Source organism: Canis lupus, chromosome 1 (genome assembly GCF_011100685.1).
Source record: "Canis lupus familiaris isolate Mischka breed German Shepherd chromosome 1, alternate assembly UU_Cfam_GSD_1.0, whole genome shotgun sequence".
Lineage (NCBI taxonomy): Eukaryota > Metazoa > Chordata > Mammalia > Carnivora > Canidae > Canis > Canis lupus.
In genome coordinates, this window is record NC_049222.1 from 47,336,797 (window position 1) to 47,356,974 (window position 20,178).

At 53.1% G+C, this 20,178-nt stretch overlaps 1 protein-coding gene across 1 annotated transcript; it reads right to left on the reverse strand.

Moving 5' to 3' along the window:
* Window positions 1-6,541: 6,541 nt before the first annotated feature.
* On the reverse strand, window positions 6,542-10,699 carry LOC119870146 (WAS/WASL-interacting protein family member 1-like). The gene is made up of 3 exons (XM_038525485.1): window positions 10,478-10,699; window positions 9,960-10,326; window positions 6,542-6,651 (listed from the first exon to the last, which is right to left on the reverse strand). The coding sequence occupies exons 1-3, from the start codon at window positions 10,580-10,582 to the stop codon at window positions 6,542-6,544; spliced, it is 582 nt and encodes a 193-aa protein (XP_038381413.1). The 5' UTR covers window positions 10,583-10,699.
* Window positions 10,700-20,178: the final 9,479 nt, after the last annotated feature.

Consider the following 20,178-nt stretch of genomic DNA (forward strand, 5'->3'; position numbering starts at 1 on the left):
ATCTGATTGTTTCTGCAATTGTTGGGCATTAGGTTGACAATGGACAACGGATGGCAGCTGGACCCCCACATAAACATCAGAGTGTAACAGGAAAAAGATCATGGGCTTTGAAATTAGACCAGCCCAGGATTTATGTTAGGAGGTGTTCAACTGAAAACAACTAATAAAAACCTAACAGTGACTTCAACCATACAGACATTTACTGCTCATTCAACAGGAAGTCTGGAGGCGGGAGGTCCTGAGGTTGGTTTGACAGGCCAGCGGTCACACATTCCAAACTTCCATTTTCCATCTTTATACCTTTCACCTCTTGGATCTTAAAAGGCTACCCCAGGGCCACACACCTTCCCTTCCCACAACATGCCCACAGGCAGGAAGGAGGGATGGAGGACTTAAAGGGATTTGTTTTTGAATTGTTCACCCCTTTCTATTAGGGAGAAGCTCTTTCCCAAGCCTCTGATCCTACAGCTTTCTCTCCCATCACATTGGCCAGAAGAGGTCTTCTGCTCACTCCCATCCCAATCACTGGCAACAGGATGCTCATGACCTTGACTGGCTAAGACCCGTTATAATGCTCACAGGATCTCCACCTGGTTTTCAAAAAATTTGGGCCTCTTTTAACTGTGTGATCTTGAACAGATCACTCAGCAACTCTTGCACCCTGTTTTCAGCATCTGAAAAATAGATGGCTTTTGGAACGATTCAGTCAGATAATGTGTGGAAAGTTTCCGGGGCGTTTGGCCATCCCATGGGCGTGCCATGCACTCAGGAAATGGTAACTCTTGCGCTTCCTAACACCACGTTGGATGGCAGTCAGAGAGGATAGCCTTGCCGAGCCGTCTTTTCCCAGTTTTCAATTTCGATAAACTCAATTTCCATGACAAGACACGCATGAGCTTGCCAAAGTCAACATGTTGGGCTCCAGTGTTTACCGCCGCGGCACCTGCTGCTCCAACCGGCTCTGTGCTGTTTTGTACATATTGGTTTTGGACAGTGGCTGCTGCACATTTTGTCTTCGGATTTCTTATGGGGGAGATTTAGCATCTGGCAGCACGGCCTCTGACTGTGCTGAGTCTCTAGCAAGCACGGTCGCTGGGCGTGAGCTGGGATGGGACTTCCGCGAGCAGAGAGGTGCTGCTTCCCTGGGAGAGGGCACTGGGCACGGCCGTGTTCCCACCCGGCTGGCAGAGGGGCACCCCGTCCCCCCAGCTGCAAGTCAGGTGAGGTTCTAGAACTTCTGTCCCCTCACCACCTGCAGCCAATCCATCAGCTCGCTCTACAACCGCCCTCCTCCCACTGTCTGGTCCCAGGCCAAGCCGCACCCTTGGTTCCCCCTGCACCTGCACCTGCACCTGTACCTGCCCTCGCCCCTCAGCATCGGCTACTCCTGGCAGCCAGGCCATGGCTCAAGGACGGGTGCCACATCAGATCATACTGCAGCCTGGGCCCTGCCTGTGGCTTCCATCGCAGGTAGAAGAAAATCCAAGACCTCAAGGTCTGCCCTGGCCCCCTCTCGACCCAGTCCTCACTCAGGGCCAGCTGCAGGGTGCCCCGTCTGGAGCACACACAGGGCCCCAGGCTTGCTTCTTACTCTCTGTCGTTGTCTGGAGGTTTTTTTTTTTTTTTATAAATTTATTTTTTATTGGTGTTCAATTTGCCAACATATAGAATAACACCCAGTGCTCATCCCTTCAAGTGCCCGCCTCAGTGCCCGGCACCCAATCTGGAAGTTTTTAATAATTTCTGAGCAAGGGTCTGCATTTCCACTTTGCATGAATTATATCCAGTCCTTACCTCCGCCCATGACCTGCCACACTCAGCTCTCTTGTCGCTAGAACACCCAAGTGTCCTTGTTCCCCTAAGCATGGGCTATTTCCCCAATGCTTTCTGTGGTCACTGCCTTCTCAGCGAGCCAGCCTCTGAGAGGCCCCCCAACCCACTCTCCCTGGGTGCCCACCTGTGCATTTTCCATCCAGCACCCAGCCTCCCATCAAACCAGCTTCTGAGGCTGAGGCGTCAGGGCCCTTCCATTATACTCGATGCTCACCTTGTTCCTTTTACAAAACCAGAGTCCCCACAGGTAGATGGTACCTGGCACAGAGCGTTCACTACATGCATGTCGCTATGCTTATTATATATGTTCATCAAAGGAAAGGCCATAAACCAGTTATCTGATTCCAGAGCTTAGATTCTGTTTGTGGCTTGAAGGATGCAACTAGGGAGTTAAAGTGTTCACAGAAAGCATTAGCTGCTCTGTGACTTTGACTTAGGACAGGGGTCATCTGAAGGATAGAATGAGTACATCTGTCCCTTCGGTGGTGCTGGCATTGGCTTCTGCATAGATGTAACTGATTAAATACCTTGAGTATCCAGTGAAGACCTCCAATGATTTAATAAAATTAGGAATTGAAGTAAAGGATAATGCCCAGAAGAAGGGCACCTTACACACACATGCATACACAAGTGCATGCATAAACATGCACAGAGACACACATTTGGACACCCCCACATACACACATACACCCCCCCAAACATGTACATGGATGTGCACACATACATGTACATACATGTACATGCGCACACATGCACATGGGCACATACCTCCCACACATGCATACACACAGACAGGTACTATGTATGCACACCATGTGCGCAGAGTCTAAGGCAGTGTGTGCCTCTTCTGAGCAGCTGTGAGGTCTCTGCCTTCAGCTGAGTGGTGGACTGAGCCCCAGATTCAGAGGTTTGATGGGGCTGCCAGGGCAGCGGGCAGCAGTGGGTCCGGGGAGGTTCGCGCCCCTCCTCGGGAGCCCCAGCTCCACCTGTCTCTGTCCTTGGACCCACCAGCTTCAGGTTGAGAAGGAGGTTGGGATGCAGATGACCCAGGGACATCCAGCTTGTTCCAGGTTGCCCAGTTTTGGGAGCCTGGATAGCTCCAATGCCCATCTCGGGGGTCCAGTCCCTTCTAGAGAAGATCCTTCTAGGGAATATCTGGAGTGCATTTTATGTTTGAAGACTAAAAATTATTGTCTCCCCTGAAGAGACCTATTGCTGGCCCCAAATGGCTTGGCCTGAGACTGATGCATGAGGCAGCTTGACTCTTGGAAATTAGTTGCTTGTGTCCCCAGGGGGTTGTGCAACTCAGTGGGAAGTTGAGGTGAAGTGCTCAGTGGGAAGCCCTGGCACGTGGTGAATGCTCAGTAAATGATGGCTTATCACCCGTTTGGCTTGGTTGTGAACAACAGAAAGCACCCTGGCTAGTTTAGGCTGAAAGGGCATTATTAGTTATTGGCTGGTCCACAGAAACCTTGAGAGGGCTGGCAAAACAGAGCAAGGCTGACCTTCCAGAATCAGCACCTAAGATCATTGCACATGCTGGGTGTCAGGAGCTCAACCCCACTGCCATTTCAGCTGCCACCACACTGATGTCACTTCTGTCCTGGGAACTGGACCTGGTGGTTTGGGTGGGCTCTGCAGCCCCAGTCACTGTCTTCACCTGAAACTGGGTGCATTTGCCTCGCCAGGGCCAGCAAAACAAGGGCCCACCAAACCTGTTCCCACACATCGCTTACCTCTGAACTAAGGTCTTGTATGATCCTGTCCGATTGATGGGCCAGAAAGCAGGTCTTCCTAGCTGCAAGGGAAGCTGGGAATTGAATCAAGACTCTCAGCGTGAAGATTTCCTCAAATATGAAAAATTTATGCAGAACACAGAGTAGCTACAAATGAGACAGATGTACACTACAGGGAGTATGGGCACCAAAATAAAAGGAAACTTCAAAAAATAGACTTTACCTAACCCAAAGTCTTGGTTTCTCTGTTCAAGACCCATTTGACACCAGTCTTTGTGGTGGTGGTGGTAACATGGTGTCCCACAGGGATAGACTGTGGCAGGACGGGGTGACAGAGCACTGGGCTTGTGGACAGCCTCTGCCAACCAGTGAGGTCTGGGGCTGGGGCCATATGGGGCAAATGTCCCAGTAACCAGGCTTTTGCAGCTTCTAATGGCCCCTGCTTTGAACCCCAAAGTATGAGTGGTGCAATTTCTCCAACAGGCTACCAGGCCAGTGCATGCTACCCAGGGGAAATACTAATTAAAATGATCATTGTCATAATTTGCATCGTGCCTGGTACTGAACCAAGCCCTTTAAATCTTCTATCTTTAAATATTCAGTAACTCTGCGAGGGAGGTTTATTACTATCCCCACTCGACAGGTGAAGTCAGAGGCAGAGAGGCTAAGGAAGTCTCCCAGCCAGATACGCAGAGGAGCCGGGATTCAAACCCAGGCCTTGGCCACTGCATGGTGCTGTTGTTTTACAGGCTGTGGATGGGAATCCTCAAAGTCTCACTCCCGGCCTAGTCACATCTACTACCACTACCACGTACAGCCCCCCGTGGGTCACATGGATTGTTCACAGGTCCAGTATGGCAACACAGGGTTTGAAGGGGAAGTATTGTCCCCCAAAGGGTAGGGTTATCCTCTAAGGATCCCGAGGTTTTCCTCCCACAGAGGGGGCATTGCAAATGGGGGAGGGCTCCTCTGACTGAGCTCCAAACTATCAGAGGAAGATGGTGAACCCCTCACATCTCTGAGGACACAGCTCCTTCCAGTCCTGAATATAGCCAGAAACCAGGTCTTTCTAACCAGGAGGCCCAGAGGCTGGACATAAAAAGTGCAAGGCCTTGGGGGATCTCTGGGTGGCTCAGAGGTTTAGCGCCTGCCTTCGGCCTGGGGCATGATCCCAGAGTCCCAGGTTTGAGTCCCACATCGGGCTTCGTGCATGGAGCCTGCTTCTCCCTCTGCCTGTGTCTCTGCCTCTCTCTCTCTCTCTCTCTCTCTCTCAGTCTCTCTCTCTCTCTGTCTCTCATGAATAAATAAAATCTTAAAAAAAAAAAAAAGTGCAAGGCCCCTTTAGCCAGAGACCAGGTCTCCAGAGAGAGGGCATGGCCCACACTGCTGTTTCTGAAGACGGAAAGGCTGTGTTTGAAGATTGGTCCTAGCTCAACCCGAACCGCAGTTGCCGGGTGAGCTGGATCAGCTGACGGTGGGAAACTGGAGTGTAAAATACTTCAGACTTGTTTGTTTGCCTGTTCATTTGTGCTCTGACTTGTTTTTAGGAAAGAATTTGTTGGGGTGCCCAGGTGGCTCAGTTGGTTAAGCATCCAACTCTTGGTCTCAGTTCAGGTCATGATCTCACTCTTGTGAATTCAAGCCCTGCATTGGGCTCCAAGTGCAAAATCTGCTTTAATTTTTTTTTTAAAGGAAAAGAAAATAGAAAATAATTTGCAGTAGGACATGAGAACACAAAACATAAAATTTATACGTATTTAAAAGAGCCAGGAGAGTGATTAAAAAAAAAAATCAAGACAAGGATAAAATTAGAAGGCAAATATGCAAGCCACAGGCATTGGCCTAAGGAGGGCGGTGGCCGAGCAGTGTTTCCAGATTCCTCCCCGCAGGAATGAGCAGAGACGCGCGGCGGCTCCCGGACTCACGCGTGTTTTCCAACCTCCTGCTTCTGCCAGTGTCTTTCCAGGTCAGAAGTCCTGTTTTTAGCCTGTTCTCACGGGGAACCTTCCTCGCGCTCTCTCCCTTTCTGCCCTCATTTTCTTGCCCTTCTCTGGGTTTATTTTCAGCCTGAAGCTGCTGGGGCTGCACAGAGGAGGCCGGGCTCAGGCCGGGGCCCCCCGCCCGCGTGCCCTGCTCGCCCGCGTGGGCAGCCGCGGGCCGGGAGCCGGCGTGGAGGAGACCAGCACCTTGCGGCAGCCCTGGCGCCGGAGCGGAGCAAGGGCTTCTCCTGCAGAGCTGAGGGACCGCTCTGACCTCCCCCGTTACCCCTGGCTCGTTTATAATCAGCTTTTCCATTATCTTGCAGCGAAGCCCTCCCAGAATCACATTAATTGCCTCTAACTACAGCTGGGTGGTTCATTTATTCTTTCTAATTTGGAAGATCCAAGTGGTTTAACCCCTATTTTTATTTTAAAAGCTTTAGGGGCTTTGTAAACTTCCGAGGCCCTGAAGCCAAAGTGGCAGACACACGCTCATGTGAGTCCAAGTGCATGGGCGCCATCACACACACTGTGGCACACACCATCACACACACCATCACACGAGCAGGGCACGCCTTTTGGGTAAGGAGTGGGGAGGCGGGCAATATGATCTGAGGGACTCCTATGTAAGCAGCTCTAGTGCCATTAACACCCGTATCAATGACACCACCACCTCCACCACCTCCACCACCTCCTCCAAAACCACTTTCACTGCCACCACCTCCACCACCACCACTACCTCCGGCACCAACACCACCATCATCACCATCACCTCTACCACCAACACCATTTTCACCATCATCACCTCCAACACCAACACCACCATCATCACCGTCACCTCCACAACCATCTCCACCACCACTACCACTACCAACACCATCTTTGCTGCCACCACCTCCATCACCACCCTTACCATTATCACCATCACCTCCACCACCACCACCACCACCACCACCATCACCATCACCTCCCACATTACCACCACCATCTTTACTACCGCATCTCCACCTGCATCACCACTACCATTGTCTTCACCACTGCCAGCATCTCTGCCTCCACCTCCATCACATCCACATCACCATCACCACCACTCGTCCAGGTGCCTGAAATTGCACCATTGCTGTTTTATTCTTTGACTTAATCATTGTTTCCTTCAGCCATTCTCTTTGAAACCATTACCTTGGTGTGAAGTAGTGAGACTCAGATCTGCTTTCCTCCATGACTACGTGTCCCTAGAAGAAGAACCAGGGGCCGAGGAGAGGCCTCTCAAAATCCGGGGAGAGTTAGAAAGAGTATGTGTGTGCACACACGCACACCCACAGGCACACACATGCCTGTCTTACCAGTTAAAAAATGAACAAAGACATTTGAAAAAAGGAAAAGTCTACTGAGCCCTCTCCAACAATGTCAGAGCTCTTACTGTTTACATATTTGTATCTTAACAGAGCAGATGGTAAGTTTCTGCCTTAAGCAGGTCGTAAAAAAGCTGGATTATACTGAAGATCAGTGGGTCTCAAACTTCATCACGCAAGAGAATCACCCAGGGGGCTTGTTAAAAACAGACTGCTGAGCCTCACCCCAGCATCAGTAGATCTGGGTGGGGCTCAGTAACTTACATTTCTAACAGGTTCTGGGGCTCCAGCTGCTGGCTCTGGAACCACACTTGAGAACCAGCACAGTTAACACACACCCAGGCTCACATGACTCACACACCTGTACACACATACATGTGCCACAAACACATACATAACGACTTGCAAAATGCAGGAATCCTTTTTTATGTAAAAATTCCTGTCAAAATGGAGCTTGAAGAATGTGAAGAAGTAAAAATAAAGCAAACTGGAGGGATAGATATTAAAATCACTTCAGCCAGCTGAGAAGAGTAGGGTTCTAATACCGGCCCAGAGAGGTGGATTTGGAGCTTCCACAGAACACACCAAGTCTTGAGGTTAAGGGAAGCGTAAGCTGCCCTAGGAGGGGGTTGGCACAATTCAAGAACAGCTGGAATGCAGAGACCAAACTGGCCTGGCTGATGGGGAGCAGGGGTGGGGGGTGGGGTAGCGGGGAGGTGGGCAGGGACTGTGGGGTGGGGTCCAGGGGTGCGGTGAGGCTACGGAGGGAGGGATGCCTGCCCGAGGAAGAGGCCAGGAGGTCTGAGCATCTAGGGCACAGACCGGGTTGGCCACACTCCAGTATGTTGGTGCAGCCACCACCTGGGTTCAGGGCACAACCAGTGCCCCCTGGGGTGGGGGTGGGGGGACAGGTGAACAACTGAGTCAGTGGCCGCCCTTAGGCCCCTAGCAGCCTGGGCTAGGAGCCGCCCCGGGTGCTGCCAGGACTAAGATGGCATGGGCTCCATTGCACCCACTGGTTAAAGTGCTCTTCTGACTAAAGGGCAAAAATGCAGATGTTTCTTCTGACTAAAGGGCAAAAATGCAGAAGAACAGACCCTGAAAGTTGTATGTAAATGTGTGTTCCTTTGTCCCAGACTTGAGACTTGTTTTTCTTTCCAAAGAAATGGAAGGGGAGATGCGGGAGGGCTGCGGGGTCGAAGCCCCTGCCCTGCTCCAGGCATCCCGCCCCCCTCAGCACTGGGCACCCCTGGGCACACTGTTCAGCAGAGTGCTTTCCACTGCAGACCTTCTGCTAACGGGGCGGGTGTCCCTGGCACATAGGGTGCCTTGAGCCCCTAAACTCCGGGGTGTGGCTCCCAGGCCCGTGCCCCCTCCGATGGTCCATGCCCATCCAGGGTGTTTGGGGTAGCCCCTCACCCCGCGGCCCAACCCTCCAAACATCCAGGAAGCAGCCAGAAAACACGGGTCTCAAAATAGACCAGGTTTGGGGATCTCAGTATTCAGATGGGAAGAAGCCTCATTTGACCCCAATCCTCATGGTTCTGACACACAGAATAGGGGCTCTTACTAAGAAGATATCCAAAGACCTCAAAATGTCTTGATCCAGACCTTCCTGGCCCTCACTTCACATCTGCATTAGCCCAGGTGAGGCGGTGGGTCAACGGGGTCTGCTTGAGAGGCTTCCCTCCACCTGGGTGCTCCGAGGAAGCCTTCAAAAATCTCGGGCCGGAAAGCACCCCAGACCAATTCAGTCAGCTCTCTGAGGGGTGACCCGGGCATCTCCATTTTCAGATGCCCCAGATGATTCTAATGGGCAGCCAAGTAGCCTGGTCTTGCCCAGGGTGAGAGAACCCTGATGGGCCTCGTTCCACCCCTCACCTCCCCTCACCTCCCAACCCCTTGCCTGTGGCCACAGGGCAGCTGCCTGGAGCCTGAGCGGCTCAGTGCCCTCACCTGTGGGGCGGGGGGGGGGGGGGCACCTCTCCCTTGGCTCCCCCCACCCCTACCATGTGCTCGAAGGCATGTGCTCTCTCTCATAAACAAACAAACAAATAAATCTTTAAAAAGAAAAAGCAGGTGACAGAGCTCAGTGAGAGGATGTGATTCCTATTTTGGAAAACAGGTGTGTATCTCTCTAGGACCCCCCCCCCCCCGCCCCAACACACACACACACACACACACACACACACACACACACACACACACACACGGAGGGCTGTAGATCCACCAAGTCCTTAGTAAGTGCAGGGACAGAAGCTGCGATCTCAGGTGGCTTTTATCTCCCATTCACTTGTCTGTCACTTTTCTACCTTGAACATGGTAATTCCTGGTAGGACGTGAAAATCACTGAAAGGCAAACAATTGGGAAAAGGCACAGGAAAACCTAAACTGCAGGAAACCCTGCTTGGGACACAGAGAGGTGGTATGAGAGGTAGGCATGCCCCCTGTGCCCCGGACCCTACAAGGCAGAGGCAGCAATGGGGGGCTGCAGGGGCAGGGGAAAGGGGGGCTGGAGGGGAATGTGGGCCAGGGGCTGGAGGGGCAGGGGAATGGGGGGCTGGAGGGGCACGGGGGGCAGGGGGCTGGAGGGGCAGGGGAATGGGGGGATGGAGGGGATGGGGCAGGGGATGGAGGGGCAGGGGAATGGGGGCTGGAGGGGATGGGGGGCTGGAGGGAATGGGGGCAGGGGAATGGGGGGCTGGAGGGGATAGGGGGCTGGAGGGGATGGGGGCAGGGGAATGGGGGGCTGGAGGGGATGGGGACAGGGGAATGGGGGCCTGGAGGGGATGGGGGGCTGGAGGGGATGGAGGCAGGGGCTGGAGGAGCGCAGGCGGCGGACACGGCCCGCGGGCGTGGGGGCACAGGCGAGGCCACGCGGCTGGGAGCGCGGCCCTGGGACGCGGGGCCTGGAGGAGCGGGGCTCGGGGAGCAGGGCGGCGGCCGCGGGGAGCCTGCGCCCCTCCCCCTCCCCCCCCGCCCCGCCCCGCCCCGCCCCGCCCCCGCCGCCGCCCGGGCCCGGGCTCGGCCGCCCTCTGCCGCCCTCTGCCGCCCTCTGCCGGGGGACGCGCGCAGGGCGGCCTGGTGGGTCCGCGGGGCCTGTGGCCGAGGGCCTCCGGGGCGGGGGGTTTGGGTGCGGGTTTGGGTGCGGGTGCGGGTGCGAAGGGTGCCCGACGCGAGGAGCGAGGGGCCAGCAGGGCCGACCTCGCGTCGCAGGGGTCGCCTTGGGCCGAGGGCAGCGGGTGGCTTCGGGGACAAGGTGACCAGGGCACGGCGGGCCCTGGGTCCGCGGGCGGGTGTGGACCGAACCGGGCACGGCAGCTTCTCACACCGGAACGTGCCTCCTCCTGGAGACTGGTTTGGGGGCCGGGAGTCCACACGCCAGCGCTGGCGGCGCCACAGCCGCTCCGAGGCCTCCGCGGGCTCCTGCGGGCCTTTCTCTGAGTTTGCGGCGTCCCCGCAGGCCCCGGCCGGCCGCCACCCGCACTCACGTCCCTCCCCTTTCTGCCCAGCCCCCCGGCAGCTTCCGCCTGTGCCTGTGACTCTGCCCCTCTTCTTGGACGGGCGCCAGTCCTACCTGATAACATCTGTGGCCTCTACCTCCTGGGTGTTCAGGAATGTCCAAGGGGAGCTCCGGGCTCCACTCGAGGCAGGAAAAACAGGGAGAGCTAGATGAGCTCATCTAACCCAGCAGCCCTGGGCAGGCGGGACCCATGGGGAAGGCTTCCAGGAGGTGGAGGCTGGGATTCTGGAAGGAGGCAGCTGGGGGCATGTCTCCTTCCCCAGGAGGGATTGGACCGGGGACTATTTGGGGTTTAGATCAACAATATAGTTTAGGGAATAATTTTTACAATAAAAATTTTTTTTGAAAAAGCATAGTCACTTTTCCTAGTTAGAGGAGTGATCCATGCTCACAAGGGGAAAAAAAATCAAACAGTACAAAGAGTATAAAGAAGGTTTTACAGGGACGCCTGGGTGCCTCAGCAGTTGAGCATCTGCCTTTGGCTCAGAGCCCCATCCTGGAGCCCCAGGATCGAGTCCCACATCAGGTTCCCTGCCGGGAGCCTGCTTCTCCCTCTGCCTGTGTCTCTGCCTCTCTCTCTGTATCTCTCATGAATAAATAAATAAAATCTTTTTTTTAAAGAAGGTTTTACAAATCACCCAAACCTCAGCACTCAGTGGTAACTGAGGTAAATAGTTTGATGACACTTTTCTACATTGAGAAGAATGCCACAGAGCCAACCTTCCTGGAGTTGTGGCTTTTGCCAGCACTTCATAAATTTGGTTCTGTAGACTCTTTTTAAGACTCTTCTCTCAAAATTTGACTGCCAATTAGGACTTGGCAAATGCTTTGCTCACGTGGCCCAGAAGATGAAGAAAGTGCCATCTTTCTCGAAGAGCCTAGGTGAGCTCCAGGGGAGGAAGGACCCAGGGCCAGGAGGCCATGGACAGAAGTAGAAGATACCACCAGGGTGAATAATCAGGATCACTGCTGGAAGAACCAGCCTGTGAGTGAGGAAGAGGGTCACGCATCAATATCAAGGTGTCAAGAGGGGACAGGAATGGGGAGAGAGACCCCAGCTCCAGAGGGTTTGAGCAGGGCCAAACTGTGTGTGGACAGGAGTTGGAAAGAGAAGGTCAGAACAAAGCTCATGAAAGATCCATCTGTAAGTGCCAAGCTCTCCTGCACACATGCACACTTACTATATTTTAAAAAAAGATTTTATTTATTCATGAGAGACACACAGAGAAAGGCGGAGACCATAGGCAGAGGGAGAAGCAGGCTCCCTACGGGGAGACTGATGCAGGGCTTGATCCCAAGACCCTGCCCGATATCATGACCTGAGCCGAAGGCAGATGCTCAACCACTGAGCCACCCAGGCGCCCCCTTACTACTTTTGAACAACTTCCTATTCCATATTATTTTATTCTATGCTGTGCTACACTATTCCATTCCATTCCATTCCATTCCATTCCATTCCATTCCATTCCATTCCATCATTCCTTTCTGTTAAAACTGCACAATACTGATAGCACTAAACGTTAAAGGATCTAATCTCACAGGCTAAGATTTCAAAAACTAGAGCATGTAACAAAGGCCCACCTGCTCCTTTCTGCCTTTCCCCAGCTTTAGGTCAGAATGTGCCTTTGTCTTGACCGTGGGTAGCTCAGGGGTCTCTCCTCAGAACCAGAACTCCCTCTAGAGTTAATAGCAGCCTTACTTTACCTCTGCACGCCTGCCCCCTGCTCTCAGCCAGGACGTACCTCCTTCCTTTGGTCGCTCTCAGGGCGACAGAAAGAAAGGGAATGACGTCTGAATCTCTCTGCTAAAGCATAAAGTCCCCAAGACCATGCTTCTCCAACCAGAAGTGATGTGATGGGATACTTCCCCGCTTCCCACTTCAGCTGTTCCCAGATAGTTAAGAATAATCCCCAAATTTTAAACAGTACTTAAGATTTAGGTGAGGTGTTGCAAGCGGCCACTGCTCGAGGTAACAGTGTCGATAAACTGCTTTCCCTTGAAAAGTTTCCAGCTGTGAGCCCAGGTTTACAGCAACCCAGGATCTTCTGCCGAAACAGGAATTTTGAAAGCACGTCGGTGCATAAAATGTTTTATGTTGAATTTATCACAAACGCCACGTCAGGATTTCAGATAACTCCGGAAATAAGAAAGCTACAATGGGAAGATTTCAGCAGTATTTATTTTTATTTATAATTTATACCCTGTCAGCTTCTAAAAAGGATTTGAGGCAGCACCCAATAAAAGACGTGTGTATACAACAAGGTGGCCAAAGTGGGAATAGGAAATCAAAAAGTCATGCGGAAAGAGGAAGAAGTGAAGAAGGTGAGAAAATTGCCATGACTCAGGATTCGGCTTAGTGCCGAGCTTTCTGGTAGCTAATGCAAGGATGGAAACATGAAGCCTTGTGCCAGCTTCGCTATCTGAGTGGGGAAAGTCGCAAGTGGTGCATTAGCGTTCCGAGGGACATCGGCGCATCTCTGGTACCATGTTCACTTGGGGACAAGTCCAAGGGCCTGAGAGGAAGTTGCCAGGAGGGTCTCACAGCCCGAGGCCTAGAGGGTCAGGGACAAGCAAACATGGTGCACCTGCTGCAAGAGGGCCTGGGCTCCGGGTGGGCCACGGGGGCTGCGAGGAGCAACCAGCCCAGCCCGGCCCATCTTCTCCGAGAGGCCTGCCCTGCAGCCATTCATGGCCTGGGCCGAGGCATGGCAAGGGTGGCTTGTGGGGCGCCAGGGGCACCTGGACCCAAGGCTGGGGGTTTGCATGCATGTGCAGGCGAGGCACTTGCATTGAGGGGTGGCGCCAGGCGAAGGAAGAGAAGGGGCCAGGCTGGGTGGCGGGTGGGTGGCTCCCCTCCCCTCACTGTGGCCTGGCACCTCTGGGGAGCCGGAGAATTCTGCATTTGGCCCTGGTTTCCAGTCTGCTGCGAAGCTGTATTTGGCAAGCAGGGAGACTGAATGGATTTCGCTCACCTTGATTTCTGCTGTCACGGCTGTCTTTGAAGGCGTGGGGCACGGTGCCTCCTAGAGCTCTGTCGCCGGCCTGCAGCTGCACTCCCTGGCAGCTGAAGTCATCTTTCCCTCCGGGTTGGCCGCCGTGGCAGTGGAGAGGGGGCTTTGCGCGCCACATGCACTGGGGAATCCTAGCTATGACATCCGTTAGCTGTGTGACCTTGGGCAGGTTCTTCCTCCTGGCTAGGGGCCCAGCCCGTGACCTTGGGAACAGTTCCACACCACTCCATCTCCCAGAGTGTTTATGAGGATTAAATGAGCTGATCCACGCGGGGTTTCGGATCAGTTCTTCACGCACAGTAGATGCCACCCAAGTGCCAGTGTCCTTCTTGTTATTTGGATCCGCGGTTGTTCCTCCCTCAGTGGATCTCCCCCAACTCCCCCACCCCGGGGGACTCCAGAGTCCGGGACCAGACCCCGTGCTGAGCGGCCAGAGGTCTGCGGGACCTGACTCCACCTTCTCTGGGCCCTCCCCGGGAAGCGGTGCTCCCTCTTGGCCACCTGGCAGTTCAGACACCTCACCCCAGAGAGGCCGCGGGGCCCCACTCAGTTACAGTGCTGCCATGCGCTCTCATCTTCCCTCTTTTACAAAGAGGCAGGTTAGTGCCCAGGAGAGCTGTTACCCTGCATCCTGCACCTGCACCCTGCGTGTCCCCAGCCCCAGGCTCAGCGGAGTCTCCGCTCATGGGTGCCTCCTGCTGCCCGCTGGGGCTTCCAGCCCAATCAGCAGTCAGCGTGCCTTCTGCTCTGCCTCTTAGAGGGTCTCTAAGCATGGTTTTGTCCCCACCCAGCACCCACCAGCCACTTAATAATTGTGCTTTAAGTGAATGAAAGAAAGAGAAAAAGAGAAGAAAGAGAGAAAGAGAGAAAGAAAGAAAGAAAGGAAGTGCCAATTTCCTAACTAAGCTCAGAAAACCTCATGGACTTCCCATGGCTTTTCCATGGCTTAAGCCTTATGGACTTCCTCATGGACTTCCCATGGACTTCCTCATGGACTTCCCATGGACTTCCCATGGCTTCCCAAAACCCAAACTTCTCATCTGCCAGCCTAGGCCTTGGGTAAACTGACTCACTTCCTGGCCTCACCATCCCGGCACACATTGACCCGGCCCAGGGCCCATGGTGCCGGCACATCTGCCACTCCTGCCCTCAGCACCCAGCTCCTGGTCATCCTCTCTGCCCAGGTCTGTGGGGAAAGACTCCCATCCTCACTGTCCCTTCTCCTTGGGGTTATTATACCATAGACAATTGGGGACGGAGGCCAGCCGACCACTTACAAGTGCTCACTGCTCATTTCAGATGACTCCCCGAGGGTGTCTGGGGGTTGGCGTTGCCTGTGAGGATTCTGGGGTGGGGGGGAGTGGAGGTGCTCCTTGCACACTGGTGGCCATATGAGAGTGAGGATTCTGCCGGGGAGAGAGATTCAAAGGTGAAGAAGGAGGGGAAGGTACAGAGTCAGGGCTCGGAGGGTGACAGCCCCTCTTGTGTCTTGCGGGCAGGTGAAAGCAGAATCAGGAAGCTGGAAGTAACTGTAGCTGTCACAGGAGCTTGAGAAGGTGGTTTGGGGGAGCAAAGGGAAGGATGGGCAAAGATGCTTTCCTGCGGTGCCTCTTCTCCCTAGCACGGTCCTGGGACAAACAGACAGAATGGGGCCCCGGTTCTCATTGTGATGCCTGCACCAGCAGGTCAGCATCCCCGGGAACCTGGCAGAAATGACAATTCTTGGGCTCCACCTAGACCACTGAATTGGAGGCTCCCTGTGGGGCCAGGACCTGGGTTTTCACAAGAGCTCTGGGAGAGGTTTGAGAACCATGGGTCTAGGCAGAGTAACGAAGGTGCACTAAGCCCTCCTTTCCCCAGTCCAAGTCTTTCCCTGCTTCCCATGGCAGCCCAGCAGTCCTGAGTGCTCAGGGGCATGCCAGGGAGGAGCATGGACTCTCCTGTTGGTGTCGGGCTCACCAGCAGCTGTGGCCTCTGAAGCCCAGGTGGAGAGGGCTCCCACGCTCCATCTGAGGGTAAGGTCTGGAGGCCCAAGCATTGGGAGGAGCCTGTGGATGTGAATAGGAGTGTGCTGCGGGAGGAACACGAGGGTGTTATTTGGGATCAGATCAAGTATGCTTGTAACACAGGCTTCGAGGGCTCACGGACTGGCTGCTTTCTGAGCATTATGTACATTTAACCCTTCCCACAACATGGTGATGTGGGAATTCTTCTTGCACCCATTTTAGAGATGGAGACGCAGGGCCTACATGGGTCTTTTGCCCAAAGTCATCCCACGTGTCAGCAGAGGGGCTGGGCTTGGGGTTAAGGTTGGGAGGTTGAAGGAGGTGGTCAGGTGGGAGAGGGCCCAGGTGAGGAGACCCAGATCTGCCCTCACCCCACCAGTGGTTCCAGGAAACCCCCTTCAGGCAGGACAGTCTGGTTACGTGGCTACTCTGTGATGGTGAAGAATTTTTTAAATGTTTATCATGGCATTTGTCATAAAGGAGTTTTAGCTGTGGAGAAAATGTGTATTGGCCTATCACCTACTGAAGAGACTCTTAGTAACTCACCCATCAACCGGCCCTTGTTCTGGAAGAAAAAAAGAAGAATCAGCTAAGGCTAATTTAACCTGCCAATATGTTCTTACTGGAGTCTCCTTTCGGAGAGTGAGGGCTGGTCCTGGGGTAGGATCCACCCGGATAAGCCCTGGACAAGATGCAAACAGGTTTCCGAAGGGGGTGGTGCCGAACGGCTGACAAACATGAGAAGCGATCAAAAACCCAAGGACTGGGAGCCCCGGCCTTGACCTCCTGCCAGGCAAGGTGTTGGGAAAGCCTCCCCCGGGTTGGAGTACACGTTCCTGCGCTTAGGAACAGGACCACTCTCCTGTCTCCTTGTGCCAGGTGTTTGTGGAGGGGCCTGGGCGACAGGAGGCGGTGGAGAGAGTCGGGTGAGGGTCTGGGTGCATCAGAAGACAGGCCGAGACGGAGGTGTGGCATCGTCTTTCGAAACAGAGAAGGAAAGTGAGAGCAGTGGAGGCCGACCTGGGGTGCGTGTGGGCCCCTGCTCGGGACCAGCCATGGTGCTTCCAAACCGGAGGTGCCTTGGGGTTAGCAGGGGTTCACTTGAAGTTACCGAGGGGGTTTGGGAATAGTTTCCGGGGCAGACCAAACTCACGCAGGCCCTCCATCTGCCTCAGGAATCCATCACGGGCCTCGGGCTGGGGATGCCTCCTCCTGGGCCGGGCACCTGCTTTCCGGCCTGCCCCGTGCCTCACCACCGCCGGGCCGAGCACCGGCCAGGTGGGGCGACCGGGCTCGGGGGCCGGCGAGCCGCTGCTCCCAGAGGGGGATTCTGAGGTTCGGGGCCACGGAGAACAAGGTCACTGCACCGGGGCGACGGCTCGGCGCCCGTTCAGACTCTCAGCCTGTCGTGGGTTTGAGGAGCCGTTTTTAATTTTAGTCCGCAAAGCCCAGGCACGGAGTGAGGGTCACACGTGGATACCGGGGCGGCGGTGTTAACCCGCCAGCCCGAACTTTGCTAATAACTTAGGCGGCCTCCTGGCAGGCACGACCCCAGCAAACCGGCTGACCCGACGGTTTGTCATGCGAGGTAATTAATGTGTGATGGCACTCGGCTCCGAATGATTTAGTGGCCGGAGGGACGGTGCGAAGGAATGCTCCTGCTGGCATCACAGGCACAAACTGGGGAGATTAAGGTGGAATTATCAGACTGCGGTCCAGGGCACAGTGGTTCCCGGGGAAGCGGGTGGCGGGCGGCTTCTGTCTCGTTTCTTGAGTGAACCCCTCCAGGCCAGGTGACTGAGCCCACGGGTACCAGGTGCCCTTTCTGCCCCGGGTACTCCGAGGGGGGCTTCAGCTCAGTCTCTGGCTACAGAAGGGAGCTCCCCATGCCCGGAGGTGAGGGAGGAACCTTGGCTGTAGATGCTGTTGCTAGAGAGTCAAGTTTCTACAATGAAGTGAGAAGTGCCAGGGACTTTTCCTTTTTCTTCTTTTTTTTTAGATCTTTTGTTTTCAGAGAATGTTCCACTATTGTACTTCTGGGAGCCTGACCAGGTTCTACACAGCGACCTTCTGTGCGGCCAGACACGGGGTCATCCTGAGGACTACTTGCTCTGTGGCTCTTCATGTCATCTGTTTCTTCCTGCGCCACATGTCAGAGGAGCTGAATGCATTAGGATCTTGCTTTTCATTTTTAATTTTTGGACTAGCTGGTTGTAAGACAGGGAGTTAGAAACCCCTGCAAGGCCCGGGACCCGTCACAGATACTAATTTTTCATCATTTTTTAAAAGATTTTGTTTATTCATGAGACACAGAGAGGCCGAGACAGAGAATTAGGCTCCCTGCAGGGAGCCCAACGTGGGACTCCATCCCAGCACCCCAGGATCACGACCTGAGCCAAAGGCAGACACTCAACCACTGAGCCACCCAGGGGTCCCACTAATCTTTCATCATTCTGATGTGATTTTTATTTCCTTGAGATTTGGTGGCTGAGGTCAATGTAGACAGCATGGGCAAATAGGGGAGGGTCACCAGGAGCCGGATGTGTGGTCTTGGATGCAGGGACCCTCTTCCCAGTGAGAACATCCCTTCCTCCTCCCCACCCCTCCTCTTCCCTACCCATATCCTTCCTCCTTTACTTCCTTCCCTTCCCATAATTACTAAGGGCATAATTATGCACTTAGTCCTGAACCTGAAAAGACTATGCAAGGATGAGTGCTTGCTTCCCTGTCGGGGAGGCAGGTGCTTCTCTAAGGCATCACGGGATCTGTTTGTAACCTAGTCCTATACTTCCTGCTCCCTTGGTGGTACTTGGAATACTAAAACATTATGCTTTTATTTTATTTATTCATGAAAGAGACAGAAAGAGTGGCAGAGACATAGGCAGAGGGAGAAGCAGGCTCCCTGTGGGGAACCTGATGCGGGACTCAATCCCAGGACCCCAGGAGCATGACCTGAGCTGAAGGCAGACACTCAACCACTGAGCCACCCAGGTGTCCCTGGAATACTGAGAAGTTAAAACAAATGTTTTCCTGTGAGGAATATGGATCCCACCCCCAAATGTTGGTACACACATCAGAGATGTCAACTTTGGACGATTCCCATGGGAACATCTTTGTATGTGAGAGAGATTTGGAAGGACATGGGAAAAACCTGCTATGCAAGTGGATTTGTTGAGTGAGAGCCCCATCTTGCCTCCAACTCCGGATAAGCCTGAAGGTCCAGAGGCTGTACCTCCATGTATCTTTTTTTTTATTTTAAAGATTTTATTTATTTGACACAGAGAGCACAACAGGAGGGAGGGGCAGAGGCAGAGGCAGAAGGAGGCTCTCCACTGAGCAGAGAGCCTGACGTGGGGCTCGATCCCAGGATCCTGAGATCATTACCTGAGCTGAAGGCAGACGCTTAACCCACTGAGCCACCCAGACGCCCATCTCCATGTATTCTTGATCGCTAGGGCTGAGGCTCCCTTTTCACTGTATTGCATAAAAAAAGTCTTCCTCTTAAACAAGGGGCTGGCAGACTTGATGTGCTGTTCCTACAGACACTTTAGTACAATCACCTGAAATAAAAATCTATGAGAAGAGCATCAGGGCTGGCCCACAATCAAGCTTTCAAGCAAAGGGTTTCCTATCATTCGTATTTTTTGACAAACGGTCTTATTTTTGCTTTGTGTGAGATTGTCTTAGAATTTTCTTTGCTCTGTAACCTCTACCCTAACTGAAGGACCTCTAGGTAACTGTGGCCACTTGTGTTCTTTTCAGACAGCGGCCCAGGCTGGCTGGAGACCCAAGTCTGTAGTCAGGAGCCTCGATCTCCAGGCAGTCACCTAGATGTGTCTGGTGGAGTGTCATCTGTCAGGCTGCAGGCCTGGACTCCCACACTGAGCCCAAGGCATCAGACAGGGGCAGCATGATGAACTTTGGAGCCTTTTCAGATGAGCAGTCGTAGGTGCTGTATAAATGTGCCAAGCTGCCGCAGTTTGCCTCATTGAGCTTGAGACTCCTTCAAGAATGGAATTTACTGTTCTGTCATTGAGAACATTCACATGATCTCTTGCCCCTGTTCACTATTGGTGTGTGTGTGCGTGTGTGTGTTTAACTAAGTGATCATGCCTCACCAAATGATATGGAGGCAAAGCTTATGCGAGAAACACAAATTAGGTCCTGAATCACTTCACTACTACTTGGGCAGAAAAGTTGGGCTCTATGTGTTTCTTGGTGACTTTAATTTTCTCCCAAACACAGTTATATCTACCATCAGACAAAATTTGCTAACAGCCTCACTCATTATTACAGATTAATGTCACTGCTTGCAAGAGATGCTTACTTTCCTCTTATATAAGCACAGCCTTTGATAATTAATCCTGATAACACCAATATAGGGACCCCAATACTTGACATATTATTCAATGGCTTTTGGCAGAAAGGAAAAACATCTCACTTGAGTATGATAAAACACTATGAAAATCTGTATTTTACTACCTTTCATGAGAAATTTAACTATTTGGAGAAATAATTTTATATTTTACCTGGCTGGTTTTAATATATACTTAGCTATTTGCTTTATTTTTAAAGAAGATGCATGAAAATTGGTGACGATATACAACATTCTCCATGAACCAAACCTAGGAGAGATTAAATTTTGCCCCAAGTGAAATAGCTAAATTCAGTGGATTTTAATTACTTTTGTCCCCATGGGCTTTTTTTTTTTCTTCTTAATTTCTTATATTTTCCCCTT

What these genes read in the sequence shown, in the direction of transcription:
- LOC119870146 (XM_038525485.1), bottom strand. Translation starts at nt 10,582, where the DNA reads ATGAGCTCATCTAGCTCTCCCTGTTTTTCCTGCCTCGAGTGGAGCCCG. An exon ending in GAGGCCACAGATGTTATCAG is followed by an intron (nt 10,327 to 10,477) that starts GTAGGACTGGCG and finishes AAAGGCCCGCAG; the next exon opens with GAGCCCGCGGAGGCCTCGGA. An exon ending in CGCCCTGCGCGCGTCCCCCG is followed by an intron (nt 6,652 to 9,959) that starts GCAGAGGGCGGC and finishes GTGCAATTTCAG; the next exon opens with GCACCTGGACGAGTGGTGGT.